Source organism: Falco rusticolus, chromosome 9 (genome assembly GCF_015220075.1).
Source record: "Falco rusticolus isolate bFalRus1 chromosome 9, bFalRus1.pri, whole genome shotgun sequence".
In the NCBI taxonomy this organism is placed as follows: domain Eukaryota; kingdom Metazoa; phylum Chordata; class Aves; order Falconiformes; family Falconidae; genus Falco; species Falco rusticolus.
The window spans coordinates 43,014,539-43,029,290 of NC_051195.1; the positions used below are offsets into that span (position 1 = coordinate 43,014,539).

General features: G+C 47.2%; 1 protein-coding gene across 1 annotated transcript in view; it reads left to right on the plus strand.

Annotated features, from left to right (window-relative positions):
- The window catches only part of ASTN2 (astrotactin 2), a 353,959-nt gene that overhangs the window by 307,814 nt on the left and 31,393 nt on the right, over positions 1-14,752 (plus strand). Inside the window, exon 20 of the mRNA XM_037399819.1 lies at positions 12,483-12,624. Within this exon, the coding sequence (XP_037255716.1) occupies positions 12,483-12,624 (142 nt within the window). The remainder of the gene's footprint in view (positions 1-12,482; positions 12,625-14,752) is intronic.

A 14,752-nucleotide genomic window follows, 5' to 3' on the forward strand; every position in this document is an offset into this window, starting at 1 on the left:
TGCTGCAAAAAAGCTGTTCTGGGGAACTACAAAATCCAGTGTCTGGGATGTTTTGTGGGTGTTTCTGTTGTGGTCATGTCTTCCTGCTCAGAGGAACTGCACTGCACCAAGCATGATCTAGAGCCAGGCTCTCAGCTGGTGCAAATTGCTTCATTCCCACTGGTGTCAGCGGAGCTGCTGTGGCTTGTATCAGCAGAGGCTTCGGCTTTGTCGCTGACACAGCTCTCTGTGTCTCTGCTCTTTCCTCTGAGGAAATGATCTCTTGGTGTGGCCTTGCAGAGGTACAGCAGAAACAATACTTTAATCACTTCTAGTAATTCTCTGTGACAGAAGTATGGGGCTGTAGAAGGTACTGAGTTTAATTTAACAGCAAGCTGCTGGAGAAAACAAGCAGGAACACCCAAAACGCAAAAGCTTCTTCAGAGCAATAGTAGAGGTAATTCCTTAGTCCATAGTTGTAAAGATCTTCTGCCTTCAGGTTACAGCCAAGTTCAAAGCCACTGACAGGCAGCTCAAAGTGTTTAGGAGGTTCCTGCTGTGCAGAATTTGGGAGTGTTGTTGCAGGGTTTTGGGGCTGATGTGCACAGCTGTTCACCCTGGGGGTGCTTGGGAGTACCGGGGGGTGCACAGGTGCCCATCAGAAGTGGTAGAGTGGACCTGCCTGTGGGCTGCTGGGGTTTGCTGTTGTTCACAAGCTCTGTGTCAGGCAGTGGATTTTTCCTGGGTGGAATTAGCTAACTGTTTAACTGTTGGTCAAGAGGACTCAGTCTCCCCTGCCCAAACTGGGTTAAAAGGCTGAAGAAGCAGAAGGACCTGCAGCAGAGCTGAGATCTAACTGGGTGAGCAGCCAGCTCTGCCTCCAGGGCGGCGCGAAGGTTGGTTCTGAAACAGCTGGTGTGGGAGACTGGGGTTCAGGTAGCTCTTTGCCCATAATTCCATCCACAACTCATTGCAACTGGCCTCCGTGATCCCAAGCAAAGGTTAAGGATGCAGTTTCACTGCTGAGGAGGAACCACCTCTCCATCAGCTCAGTGCAGAGGCTGGCACAGGGCAAGACATTTGCCATGTCCCATTGGGACTGACCCTAACCCACAGCTATGTGCAGGAGTTGGGTGTGAAGGCTGCCTACCTTCCTCCAGAGCAAGAACTGGTGGCGTTCACACCATAGGCCATCTTCTGGGTGCCCGCCTTCAGGTTGTCTCTGATCGCTGCCAGCAGAGAGCTGCCTTTCAGCCAGGTGCATCCTTGCCCAGTGCCTGGCCATGGCTGCATGGAGCCGAGCTCCCCGCAGCTCCTCCAGCCCAGCTGCGGCTGCCTCCCTCTGTGGGGCTTGGCTCCAGGTGTTCGCTGGGCAGAAAGCGGACAAAAATTGTTCCTGGGATACCACGTGGTGGTGTTCCTTAGTCCTCCAAGGATGGAGCAGCGGATCCCGCCGTTCCTTTAACGAGACTGGCTAATTATTTATTACAAAGGAGTTTGCAGGAATCTGGAGTGGAAACTACTCCCCAGGACAGCTAACTCACACCTAAGCACGCCAGGCGGCTTTCAGAGCAGAGCATATGCCGGAGCAATCAGACCTGCTGCTGGGAGGCTCGCAGGAGTGGGACCAAGGCTGTTTTATACATATGTGTGTGAGTGGGTATATATATAGGAGTATAAAAAGTGCATTTCTCTGTGTGTGTGTGTATATTTTACTATGTTAAGCTATAAACTGTATGGGTTAGGTATGAATTAGAACCTTATAAAATGTGTTTACTCATTCTGTGTAACTCAAAGCGGGGATTAAACAGTAGGAAAAACTGACCGGGAGAATTTTCCAAGCAAAAAGTTTTACAGCTCTCATTGTGAACTTCAGAGGGAGGATTTTTTTTTTTTTTTTTTTTTTTTTTTTTTTACTTAGGATTTTTTCAGGGCAAGTTTTTTGTGTTTGAATTTTTATGGTTATTAGATAAAAGGAGCGGGGGGACAGCCGAGGAGGAAAGATGAATGGAGGAATAGCAGGAGAGCATTCTGGCAGGCAGAACTCTCCCCAGGCACCTGAGTCTCATCCTCCTCTTCACCTCTTGTGACAATGTGTTTTCTGTGCCAGTGGCATCCAGGAGGGCCTCCCCACGGCACGCCGTGCTCCTAAGCAGGCCCTGCTTTTCTCATCTCATTGAAGGCATCTTTTATAGGGAAAACAGAGTGCCATAATGCTGCTGAATTTAAAGGGGATGGGTGTGGGAAAGGAGTGGTCGAAGCAGCAGCAGCAGGGAGGTGAGGCTCTGCTGAGCATCTCAGGGAGGGGAAGAAGAGAGGGAGGAGCAGGGTATGGAGGTGGATTGGTGTCTTACAGCCTTTTTGCCTTCTTCTCATAAAGAAAGTCTGAACAAAGCACTAAAGGAATAAATCTCGCCACTGTCAAGTGAGTCATGCTGGGTCAGTTCTAGCAGTGATGTTCGATAAAAAACAGGGTGCATGCAACCCGGAACAGTTTAGTTTCTTATTTCTTTCACTTCTTTGACACAACTTTTTTTCTGTGCCCTCTTTTCGTTCTCTTCTACCTTCTAGTTCTTGCTGGCTTGGTGAATCATCTCTGCCTTCAGGACTGGTGACCCTTGTGCAGCAGAGCCTGACTCACTGTTCTCTACATGTTATTTCCACAGCCTTAGGAAGGTTGGGTTTTGGTTGTTGGGGTTTGGGTTGGTTTTGGTGTTTTGTTTTGGTTTTGGTTTTTTTTTCCACTTTATGAACATTTTCCAGGAGATTGGGGGAAGGGAGGGGAGAAGAGAAACCTGAGAGAGTTCATTGTTTGGGTAATTTTTCCTACTGCTAAATGTCAACATCCTACGCTTGATGCTTAGGATAGGGAGTAGTGGGGCTTCTGTTCCAGGCTTTGCAAGGGGTGGAAGAGACTCACCTTATCTCTCTGGCATGGCCCAAACAATGTTTGGGTTCTATTTATGGATTTGAAGAAAAGAGGGAAGTGATAACCTTACTATATGAGCTCCAGTCTGGCTACCTGGCACTGGCTTCCCTCGTCAGCACGGATCCTGGAACAGCCCTGGAATCCATTTACCACTTGGCTTAATCCTGCTCTGTTCGTTCTGGGAATCTGTCTTTTGTCGTCTGAGTGGTCAGATGTTGCACAGTCGCTGGTGATGACGTGTCTTCAACTAACTATTCTAGACTGATCGGTGATCCTGGGGGTGGGAAACGTGCCCAGATACCTTGCTTTGCCAAGGACATCTAGGAGTCAAACAACTGTTCCCACCATAGAGGGCCTTTGGTGAGATGGGTTCCCAGGGGACGTTGTCCATCAGAGCTGTCCTGGCTATTAACAACTCCCCTTTCCTGTGGATGCCAGGATTGATTTCTCTTGGTTTCTGGGAAACGTGACTTAAAATTCAGAGCAGAAGGCTCTTCCATGCCAGCATCCTGCTGTGTGTGTATGGCAGGTATCCTCAGTGCCTGGAGTTTGTAAAAAACAGTTTAATAGTCTTTCAGAAATTAAAGCCAGCTATTAGTGCTTAGAGATCTGGGCTGGGGCTCTGGATTACAGCCTCAAATTTGCCTTTTGCCTGCTATCTTGAAAAAGCAATTTCCTTTCTTTGCATCCATGCTCCTTTGCCTGCCGTGACGCAGGTATATATATTGTAACAGAGCTTGTGTCTTGGCTGAGGGACTTAAATGCTGCCACATCGTCAGATATATTAGTGGCCTTTCCGAAATGCATTGAAGTCTCTGGGCGTCGAGAACCTTGTTGACACATGTTTTGTCCTCAAGGAAAAAAAAAATCAGCTCAATTTACAAATTAGAAATTGTATTCTGTTCTTGTGTGCAATGGGATTGTGCAGTGATGTGGGAGATCCTGTCTCACCTTGTCATCTCAGGGGACAAGACAGTGATTGCTGATATGATGGTGGATGCTGAAGTAGACTCCTCATGGCCAAGAGATTCCCAGCTCTTTCTCCTCTTCACTGATTTGTGTCTTTTAATGAATCAAAATTGTGTCCCTGCTCACAGCAGAGGGGGTGGAACTAGGTGGTCTCTAAGGTCCCTTCCAACCCAAACCATTCTGTGGTTCTATGAAAATGGTAAAGAAAAACGTTAACTTCATTATGAGGAAATCAATAAGTGAATGATTCGTTAGCTGTGTTAAGCAAGCTGTTGTGAATATACTCTAGTAACCCAGGTAATTCCTTGTTCAAGAGCTGATGTCAACTCTTGCATAAGTTAGACTTGACTGAGTGGGGTTTTTTCTAGCTTTCTGAGTTTGGTCAGATCATTGCTGCTTTATCATATTTGGCTTCTCTCGTGATACCTGATTGTATAAATGGTGAGTTATAAAAAGAGGCATAGTCAAATGACATGCCTGTCTGAATCTGAGGTAACTGAACATATCTACAAAAACATTTAGAACTCGTTGTGTTTGCACTTGTTTTAACCTTGGTCCTGCAAGCATGTACATTAGTTTATCTGGCACACGAGTGTAATGGAACTCACATGAATAAAGCTAAACATGTGTAAATGTTTGCAAGATATGGGTCAATAATTCTTTGGAAAGCATAGCAAACCAGCTCAATTTTCTTATGCAGTGGTATTCTCCTATCTGTCTTAGACAAGTGATCTGAAATATCTGTAATAATCATTACGGTGTAGTTGCTCCAAATAGCTCACAGCCAGGATGCAGCGACTCAGCTAGTGTAAATTGTTATTGTTCCATTGACTTCAAGGGAGCTACAGGAGATTTTATGAACTGAGGATCTGCCCCCACATTCTCAAATGTCCAAAATTGCATATTTAGGCCAAATAAGAGGTCTGCTTCCATGTGGGTGTCTCCATCAGGACTAATTTTTTCTAAGCGTTTGTTGGCTAACAGGCTGCAGATTTGTTTGCAGTTGTGTGTGCTGAGCCTTTTGGAATATACTGGTCCAAAGTCTTATCACTAATTCATCAGCATCTATGCACGTTACCTCTATTAAAAATAAATGGGACAAAAAAAATTAATATATTTTTTAAACTGGTTGCTACTAAAGGCAGTGGTTTGGTCCAACTTTCCAGCACTGAGCCATGAAATGTAAGAAGGGACTGGGATCAGGGTCAGGCAACAGTGGCAATATAGAAGATACTGGCTGGATCTAAGAAGCCAAAAAACACTTTCCCTGTAAGCGCAAGGAAGAAGTGAAGCACAAACCGGATGATGGTTTTTCAGCATAGGTTTACATTAATTTGATTCGATAAATCACCCAAGATAAATGTGGTTTTAGCATTTAATTGCATACTGAGTTACTTTCTAGGAAATGTTCTTCCCCACTCCTGCTAGCCTGATATTTGCATGTGTGTGTAAGGCTTGATCTGCAGTGGGTGCAAGTCAGCGAGTGGAGTTCTGTGGGTCGTTAAACCACTGGAGTATCTGGTCATAAAGAGCTGAAAATAAATGAGAGACTGCTCAGCAGAGCTGGAAATGAAGGACCCGACCCAGCTGTTTGGCAGGTCTCCCCTGCTTTCTTCGTAGACCATGTACTGGGCAGCTTAGGAGGCTTGTGTGCTACTGTAAGTCAAGCATTGTGGGTACATCACTAGAGCCCGCTTGGACTGGCCAGAGGCAACTTGTCATTGATTTTTTTTTTTTTTTTTTTTAAGGAAGGATCCCAGGATTTTTTCTCTGACATGTCTCACGGTGGAAGTTGTTCCCCTTCAGGTTTAGTTCTCTTAATCCCAGCAGAAGATGAAACATCCCAGTACTCTGGACTGATGGAGCCCAGGTCCTTGGTGCCATCTTTACATCCAAAATTTGGGAGTCATTTTCAGACAGTAGCTCGTTCTCCTAGGAACTGCAAGAGTAGATTTGTGCGTTTAAGAGGAAAGAGGTTATGATACAGGTTTTGTTGCCATCTCAGAACTACCTGACATACCAGTTTATGCTGTAGAAGAGTGCTTTGGGGCTGTAGCAGGGCTGGTGGGATTTCTGGTGAACATAAGGCTCTGTGCAGCCCCTGGATCTGCTACAGACTGCTGACTGCTGGCCTTGGGGACCACCACATGGTCTGGATCACTGGTGTGTTGTTTAAAAATCTCTAATTTAAAAGAAGCTACAAATGAAAGGAAAGCAATAATGAGGGTGGGGTCTAGACCTGTGGTGATGAGAGCGAGAACTAGACTTGTGGCGATGGACAAAATCTTCTGCCAGACAAGAAGTATCTGAGGACAAAGCTCATGTCTTTGCTTTGTGTCTGCACAACTCCCAGCACAAATAGGTTCCCGCTTTGCCTTGAAAGCAAGTAACTATTTTAACATGCTGCAGAGCCCAAAAAAACCTTCAAGGGAATAGACAAATTCACTTGGACTCTCCACCATGCTAATGTGAATACGTGGCTTTGAGATTGGAACTGGCTCATGCCTAGATGGCTCCAAGCACAGCAGAGTCAGCTTGTGTCTGGCTGTGGTTGACCCTTAGCAACCCAGTGAACCTTGAGAAATACTGGAGGGCTCGTAGCACAGAATGAAATGCATTAATTCTCACTTTCCTCCAGCAGCATACTGCCTTGGGGGAGATGGAGGAGGTGATGTGTTTTTATATGAGTTGAAGCAGTTTTTCTGAGATCTTAGATACTGACTGTGAAAGAACTGTGATAAGCAGTCTGTGGAGAGTTCAGGTGAAGGAGTCCTGCTGGTGACCCTGAAAGAGTTCGCTCATGATTAGCCTTGTGCATCATGTTTTTAGAACATTGTAGCTCATCCAAATTAAGACCATTTCCTTTTGTTTGACTGCCTGTCTTGATAAGAACAGTGCAAGAAAGCCCATCCTTCAGTTCCATGTGGTCACTCTGTATACAGCAAGTTCTAGCCCTGGAGAGCACCAGCAAAGCCATTTGAGGGACTTTGGTGGCACTGGAATGCAACTTTTGCTCTTAGCTCAGCTAAAGCATTGCTCCTTTAGTTTTAGCGATCTACAAATGCGGTCTTCCACCAGCAGCAGGGAACAGGGAAGCCCAGAGGAGATCTCTTCGTCATTATTAATGTGTCTAGTAGCATACAGACAGAGGAAGCAAATTCCCTTAGAATTCATAACTTAGGCAAGGTGAAGTCGTTCGCAGAAGTACTGCAATCTGCACCTTTGTACAAGTTGGCAAGTGAGCCAGGAACTGTGCCCAAAGTTGCAGAGCACATTCACTGGCTTTTCTGTTTTAGCCTAGACAACCCGTACCCAGCCAGAGGGATTCCCAATGGATGTGTCTTTGAGAAAAGTCACGAGAAAGAAATTATTTCAGAGGCTGCAGGCTTTTTGGGCACGGGGCTTAGGCTCCCATCTAACGCGAGAGGCTGGCATGCATGGATGCTCCCAGAATGTGGACAGAAGATTTTTTAGTAATGACTAGGCCTTTTTATTTCTTTTATAATCTGGCAAGCCATGTAGGGAAGGAGGTTTTGACATCCTTCCACCAGGATCAGTAGGGACAGTTTGCTTTTAATGATCTAGGCAGCAAGACAGACCATCTGCTGATGTAAATCGGAACAGCTCCGTCGCCTAAAGTTATGTTACAGTAATTTAAATCAGCCCATCATCTTCAGGACAAACCACCTTTCGCTGCCTTCCCCCACTAAGCACCAGATCCAAAGCATGTTAAACCCAGATACAACCTCGTTGTGGAGGAACCACCCTGCAAGCCTGTGCTGCCCATCTACCCATCCAAAATCCCAGCCCAAGCCTTCTGCTCACAGCCCTCCTCTGAACCTCCCCTCCCCAGAGGCAGAGCCCTGGAGGAAGATGGAATGAGGACCCCCAAAAGGTGACAAACCTGGAGGGCTGAGCATGCCATTTGTTTCCTCATTTCAGGAACCAAAACCTGGCAAAAGCAAAGTGGACTAAGGTCTCTTTTTCCATCTGCTTTACTGGCATTGCTCCGGAGGTCACTGCCGGGGATTGAGGTCCTCGCTGGGCCCCATCTGCCTTCCCCGGGCTCCCTCATGTATGCCCACTTGGGCCTCTGACATTCTACTCTGTTTTTCTTTCCTTGAAAATGGATCGGGAATTGGGAGCCGCTGTGCAGGAACGCGCCTGTTCCCCATTACAGCTCCACCGGGGCTGTAACACGATCGTGCCTGCTCCGTACCCACACAGATATTTATTTATCCATACAGGCTTTCTCCTTGTTTTCATTAAGTTAGGCAGAAAAGGTTAATCTTTCTTCTGCTAAAGCTTCAAAACCAACCAAGCTAAATAAAATATGATTTCTTTCATTTCTTTTCTAAAGGACACTCTCTCTCTTCACCCCCCCACGCACCACCCCCCCTCGCCTTAAGTACCAGAATGAGGTCACAGTCAGAGATGCCACAAGAGTAAATTGAAAACAGGTTGAAAAAAAGCAAAAGGGAGAAAGACGGAGGGAGAAAACGACAAACAGAAGAAAGTGGCTGGTAATGTTGCAGGGTTGGTTTCATCCAGTCTAGTAAAGAAGCTGTCAAGACAGAGATGGTGGTGCCTTCCTGCTTTGCCCTTTGTGCTCTTTCTAGGAATCTCAAAGGTGAATCACAGCAGGGAGGTCTCCTCTCATCTTCATTTCCACCATGGTTTGCGCCGCCTGGGTTTTGTCTGTACTGCTCTCAGCACAGGGACATGGGCTGAAGGTGGGGGAATGCTGGTGAGGGTCCCAGAGCTTCCTTGTGCTCCTCTAACCTCCCGGAGGCTCCTGGCCTCGCTCTCTTGTTTAGACTGGTTGAATTCAACACTGTAACTGTTGTTGTCTTCGGTGGGATGGTTGATAGGTGATTCATCCTGCCTGCCGCCCGCAATTGCTGGGCGCTGGCACAGGTCGCGGTGGAAGGACTGAGGCAGACTAAGACTGTTGAATGCTGCGAGCGAGCGGTCTGAGTCTGCTCCCATCCATTTTTGTTCCTCGGTCCCCATTCCTGCCTGTTTGAGCTTCCTGCTACTAGAAATGTGCTCGCTCGAGAGCAGATTACCAGCTCAGCCTTGCAGAGAAGCAGCTGAGTTGGGGCTTTCCCACCCCTCAAGTTGAGTTCCCAGGTGGCCATCCCAAAGCCATCACCGGTGGGGTGACCTATATACTTTGCTGTTGCCAGAAGTTTGCGATGTTCACAAAATGGGGCTAACACCTTGGCAAGCTCCAAGCATGCTGTTATTTTCCTCTGGTTTAGGGAGAGCTCTGACTCACTGCAACACCAGGATCAGTATAAGATACATGTTTATAAAAACTAAAAAGAGGAGGTTTTCCCAACTCCACAGCTGTGTCTGTGGGAGAGGATGAGGTGGTAGGGAGCGGTTGCCCTGGAGAGGGAAGGAAAATGCCACCTGGAGGGAGCTGCATCTCCCTGACGGTCATTAGTAGAGCAGAGATCAATTTGCAGAAGCTGCCTGGGGAACCGAACGGTTTGGGCCAGACCAGTCCCGGGAAGGCGGTTGTGTGGAAACGAGGGGGAAAAAGAGTCTTGCAGGGATTTGGCGTACAGGTAGGAGGATCAGCATCCCATTGCTGAGCACAATTGCTCCGTTACCTGTAATCAGTGTGCAGCAAGTAGCGTCTTTTGCTCTGTGCACAGCACTTAGCATGGTCATGTTGAGCTCCGGTCTGGATTTTTTTACTACTGAGAAGTGAACACAGGTGAGGCATCCTCACAGGATCTGGTCATTTGTCCTTGATATCTGTAACAGCTTATTGCTTTATTTAGCATGACATCAATTATTTATTACTATTAATGAAGGACACAGATGGCTGTCTGGTCAATAAAATATCTCCTACTCCACAGAGATGATCTACTTAGCTATCATTTACTCTGAAGAGAACCTTTGGATTCTTTCTGAAATTTAATAATGCGAGCAAAGATACTACAGCAATCTAGAAGGTTTGTGCTTCAGGGCTGCTTTGGGAGGCTGAAATCCTTCTTGATATTTGCTGGCAGGGTGTGCGAGAACACAGGTTCAGACAGGAAAGAGAAGCCCCTTTGCTTTCCATCACAAGCTACTTATCCATATAATCCCTTTTATAAAGTGATCAAACTCCTTTTAAAAAGATAGGTTATTTGCCCTTCTCAAGAGTAGACCGTTTGTTCATACCCAATTTACTTTCTCTTGCCATTACTGTCCATTAGCCTAAATATTTCTTTTCCATCTGAGTGCCTGCCCTGTTGATGTATTCAGAGTCATGTGTCTCTGCTTTGCCTTTTTACGGCTCTGCTTGTATGGTAAACTTGCACTTTTTGTTATTTCCCTGTGAAGCCTTCTCTCCTGCTTTCCCCATGCCTTGTTCTTAAGCACAGGTGAGCAGCACTACGCAGTGAGCTCTCACCTTGTGCAGTTAGGTCAGTATTCCTCTGTTGCTACAACATCCCAAGGCACTTTTCCGTGGTAGGGCAGCATTAGTGGTCCATCGGCCTCTTGCAATGCCAGCAAGTGCACCTGTTGCCTTAGCTGCATTCCACTGACAACATCCTAGTCTAGGGAAAAAAGTTGTTTCCTGGTCCTAGAGAAGGACATTTCATTTCAGCTGCTCTCAGAGCATTGCAGACTGAACAGTCTCTCTGACTTCCTGTGTGCAAGATGAACAAATAAAGCTGCCGTGTGCTGTGCCTCACCCAGGGGATGGCACAGAAACAACTCGCTGTTCACTGCCGTTTGACAGCCTGGGGTAGTTGGTGTGTCCCTTACCCCACCCCATCTTTGCTCTATGGTCCATGCAGTCTGGCACCACCAGTGACCTCACTGCAGCTTACACAGGTGCAGAAAGACTCCCGGTCTGTGGGCTGTGGTTTCAGCACCTTTGCTAGCATCTGTTTTGCTATTTTCATAACGACCTCCTTGCTTTTGTTTGATTGTAGCAAGGCCAACAAGACAGGAAAGTTCCCCAGAGGCTCAGGATTGAACACAAAGCACCCTCCCCCTGCAGGGATTTTATTGCAAGGGGTTTGGCTTAACCCACGTTGGCAGACCCCAAGAGCTTAGTTTCCCCCATGCAGGGGGACAGCAGTGCACCCCACAACCTAGGCAGGGCTGATCCATGACAACCCAGAGCATCATGTGATGCGTTTGGAAATGAGCAATAGGGTTGGTGTGTTCGTTTAAACCGTAAATCTAGAGCTAAGGGGCTTGCTCAAAGCCACTCAGCGCTCATGACTTCCAAGCAGGGATTTTCCTGCTGCCAACCCAACATGCCCGTGGAGTTGGCTTGTGCACTGGTACGGACCCGGGGCTGGGAACTGGGTTAAATTGCAGAGACCAGTGACAGAGCTGCCTGAAAAAAGTTTGGAAAGAACGAGTTGTGCTGGGAGCATTAAAATGAATAATTAAGGCTTGGATTCCTTTAGGGAGGAAAAGTATTTATTGCTGCTCTTTTCTCTAGCCAAGGGGGACATTTGTTACTGAGTTGTGTATTTTGAGACAAGACGCAAATGTGAGTTGGGGGGGCTAGGGAGGAGGAATTTTTTTTCTTTTACCTGGGTAATCTGGCTGCACAGTGAGACATTCTGGGCTGCTCATACCACTGGGTTCTTTCTTACGGTCTATACCAAGAACCTAGACTTGTGCTTCATTTCAGTAGCCATCAGTCACTTTTGCTTTTAGAAAAATAAAGTGCTGAGAAGGGAATTCTCCTCCTCCCTCTGCTGTGGTGTCTTGACATTTACACATGCACAAGGTAGCCGGCAGAGCAATCTGTGGGTCCAGGTTTGCTTATCCCAGCACAACTCTATCAGCTGCAGCAGCCCTTTGATTCCCATCAGTGGGAATGGGGGCACAACCAGGGCAGCTGCTCTGTTTTTTTTACAGCTTGGTACCTTGGGCTTTCAGTTACATTGATGTAAAATGGGAATTGAATGCAATGAGCATTCCTGCCCACTGCAAGGAGACAGGTTGCATGGCAGTAGATAATCATGCCCGGAAAGATTAATAAATGGAGTGTTTTCAGTTTTAGCTGGTTTACGATCTAAGTGTTTAATAAGCTTTATAAACTAGAAGACACACACCACCACCACCACCACCCAAAAAAAATGAAAGTTTTTCAGCATTTTCAATCAGTATTTTTTTTCATTTCAATGCTTGTAAAGGGTCGAGTGTTCTTCAGCACAGCTGAAGGAGCTCCAGTCAGAGCTCCAGGAGATGGCAGAGTGCACCTCAACAAAGCTACTGATATTCATTGAATAAAAATAATAAAAAAAAAACCCAAAACAAAACATACATGCACGCACCTCGAGCACATTGAGAGCAATTCTATCCAAGCTCTGAAAATGTCTTCTTTCCTGATAATCTAACATAGCAGAAACACATTTTGCTGTGACAACAGCTGGTGGCCCAGTTGTGTTTGCTACTTGCTTTGTCCATAGACGATATTCTCCACGGAGACTTGGGGCCATTCCTACCAGCCACAGCTAGAGTTTGTTGATTGCCTGTCCTGTGTAGAGCTGTTCCTACAGTGTTTTTTAAATAGTCAGCAGTAATTTTGCACCTGTATTGATGTTTTGGTCTTGCTCATCTCTTTGCTCTCCAGGAGAATCCTTGAGCTTTGCGGATGATTTGCTTTCTGGCCTTGCAACATCCTGTGTGGCAGCGGGTAGGAGCCATGGAGATGTCCCTGAAACCAGCCTCTACTCAGTCATTTTCAAGTGCCTGGAACCAGATGGTCTGTACAAGTAAGGAGAGGCATGTGGGGAGGGTCTGGGGGCAAGGAGGCTTTTCCGATGCTATTATTTGATTGTTACTGATCTGTTCGGTCAGCCCGATGTTACAGCAGACACCGGGCAAACAAGGAGACTCTTTCTGTTGTGTAGGATGTTCTGCTCAGCTGGTGAAAATTGAAAACCAGTGTTTGCCAGTACAGTGGTGGAGGCACTGGGAGTCTGTGGGAGACTCCACTGGAATAACTCACATTTTCAGCATCCTGGGCTTCCCGGTCCATGCCGGGTGGATAGGGTCATCTGTCACGGATGAACTGAGCTAATATCATCAGATTGAAGCAAGTTGCTAAATGCCTGGTGGATTGAAATAGCCAGATATTTAAAGTGCGATAGGTAGTGTTTATATAAGTTGCTGTTTATGTCGGTAGGACACATACCACAGATCAGCGAGGCACCACGTCCATCTGCCAGCCACCCAGTTCCCCCTGCAGGGGTGGCTGGCCGTGCCTGTGCTGGTGTTCTCTTGCCTCTTCTGAGATGTTCTTTGAGCACGTGGGATTGGATTGTCTGTTTGAATCACGTGGAGTAATTAGTGTCCAAAGCAAAGGGATAATTTCAGAATCTGAATATTAACTTCCCCTTCATTATCATTTGGAGGAGGTCTGGGCTTTTCAACTTGGCTTGTGTTAGCGAGGGCATCCTCTGTCTTGAGGGGGATATCAGGAGTCAGGACAGTAAGAGAGAAAAAAATTGAGAAATAAGGCAAGGAGACAGAGCAGATACAGAGTACACGAGAAAGAAACACCCAGGGCTTAATGTCAGAGAGACTGTAATAATTAAAACACATTTTGTAGTGAGTAATGAAACTTTTTATAGGACCACAAAAGCATTTAAAGTGAGAGCTGGCAAATGGTCTGTCAGTGAGAACTTTTTAAGACCTTGATTAATACTTTCCCTTTGCCTCCCTCTTCACCACCCCCTGGTTAAGTATCTTGACAGCCTCCGAAGAAGGAGCAGCCTTTATCACACATCTCTTGAGCAGGGCTGCCTCCAGGAGTGGGCTCCAAGTGATACCTCTTGCCATTTAATAATTGTAAATGTTTTTCTTGTTAAATATATATATATATAACGCATAAATACAATTATTAATATCTCTGGGAGCTCTGCTGCTCTGAAAAGGTGCCAGGGAGAGGCTGGAGCAACCGCAGAGCTTGCTAATAACCCACCGCCCATAAAATCAGCTGGTTGTGAGCTCTCAGCCGTTCGGCTTACGGCTGCTAGGGGCACCAGGGGAGGGAAGAGCCGCTGGGTTTGATGTGGGGGCTGCTGCTGAGGTGAGTGCATGGAGCTGGGAGCCAGAAGGTCTGGCTCTTGGGCAGCCTGGGCTGCCAAATCATCTTCCCCATCTGCTGGGCAGGGATAATTGCACTCACCCATCGCTTTAGGGGCTCTGTTATCTAATTCCTGGTGTCTGCATAGGGCTGGGAGAGCCTTGGGTGGACGGCAGAAGGCTTTGTCCAGAGTCTTGTCATCTCTTCCGTCAGGGCCAGGCTTCTGCTTTGCAGTTGTGAGGCACATGGCCACGGAGGGGGTAAGCAGTCAGCCATGCCCCGTGTTCTGGGGGTGCTATGGGCAGCTCCGACTCTCTGTGGGTGCCCTTGGGTGAGGGACAGTAGGTTTTTGTGGGGAGCCGTGGCTGCAGGCAGCCAGCAGGCAGCAGTCCCCTGGCATCAAGGAGCTTTGGACCTCATCCTTGTGTGGGGACAGGCCCTGGGGTGACGCACAGTGTTGGCTCCATCCCACAGCTAATGCTCAGCAGGGCTTGGCACGCTGTTCCCAGGGCTGTGCACACTTAAGCACACATGTATGGACACATGTTTGTGTTGGCACCCGTGGGGCATAGACCCACGCTCCTGGGCATCCAAAAAAGTGTGCATGCACACACACTACAGCACACCCTTCTTAGCGCTGGCTGCTGCACGCCCAGCACACCTGCATGCACTGGTACACCTACTGCTCGATGTGTTTGCATGCACTGCCGTGGATGCATGCATATCCGACACACACACGTTTGCTCCAACCTGCGTCCTAACCAGCACGTGTTTACTTGGCATCTGAGTGTTCTCAGATTCATCGGCACACG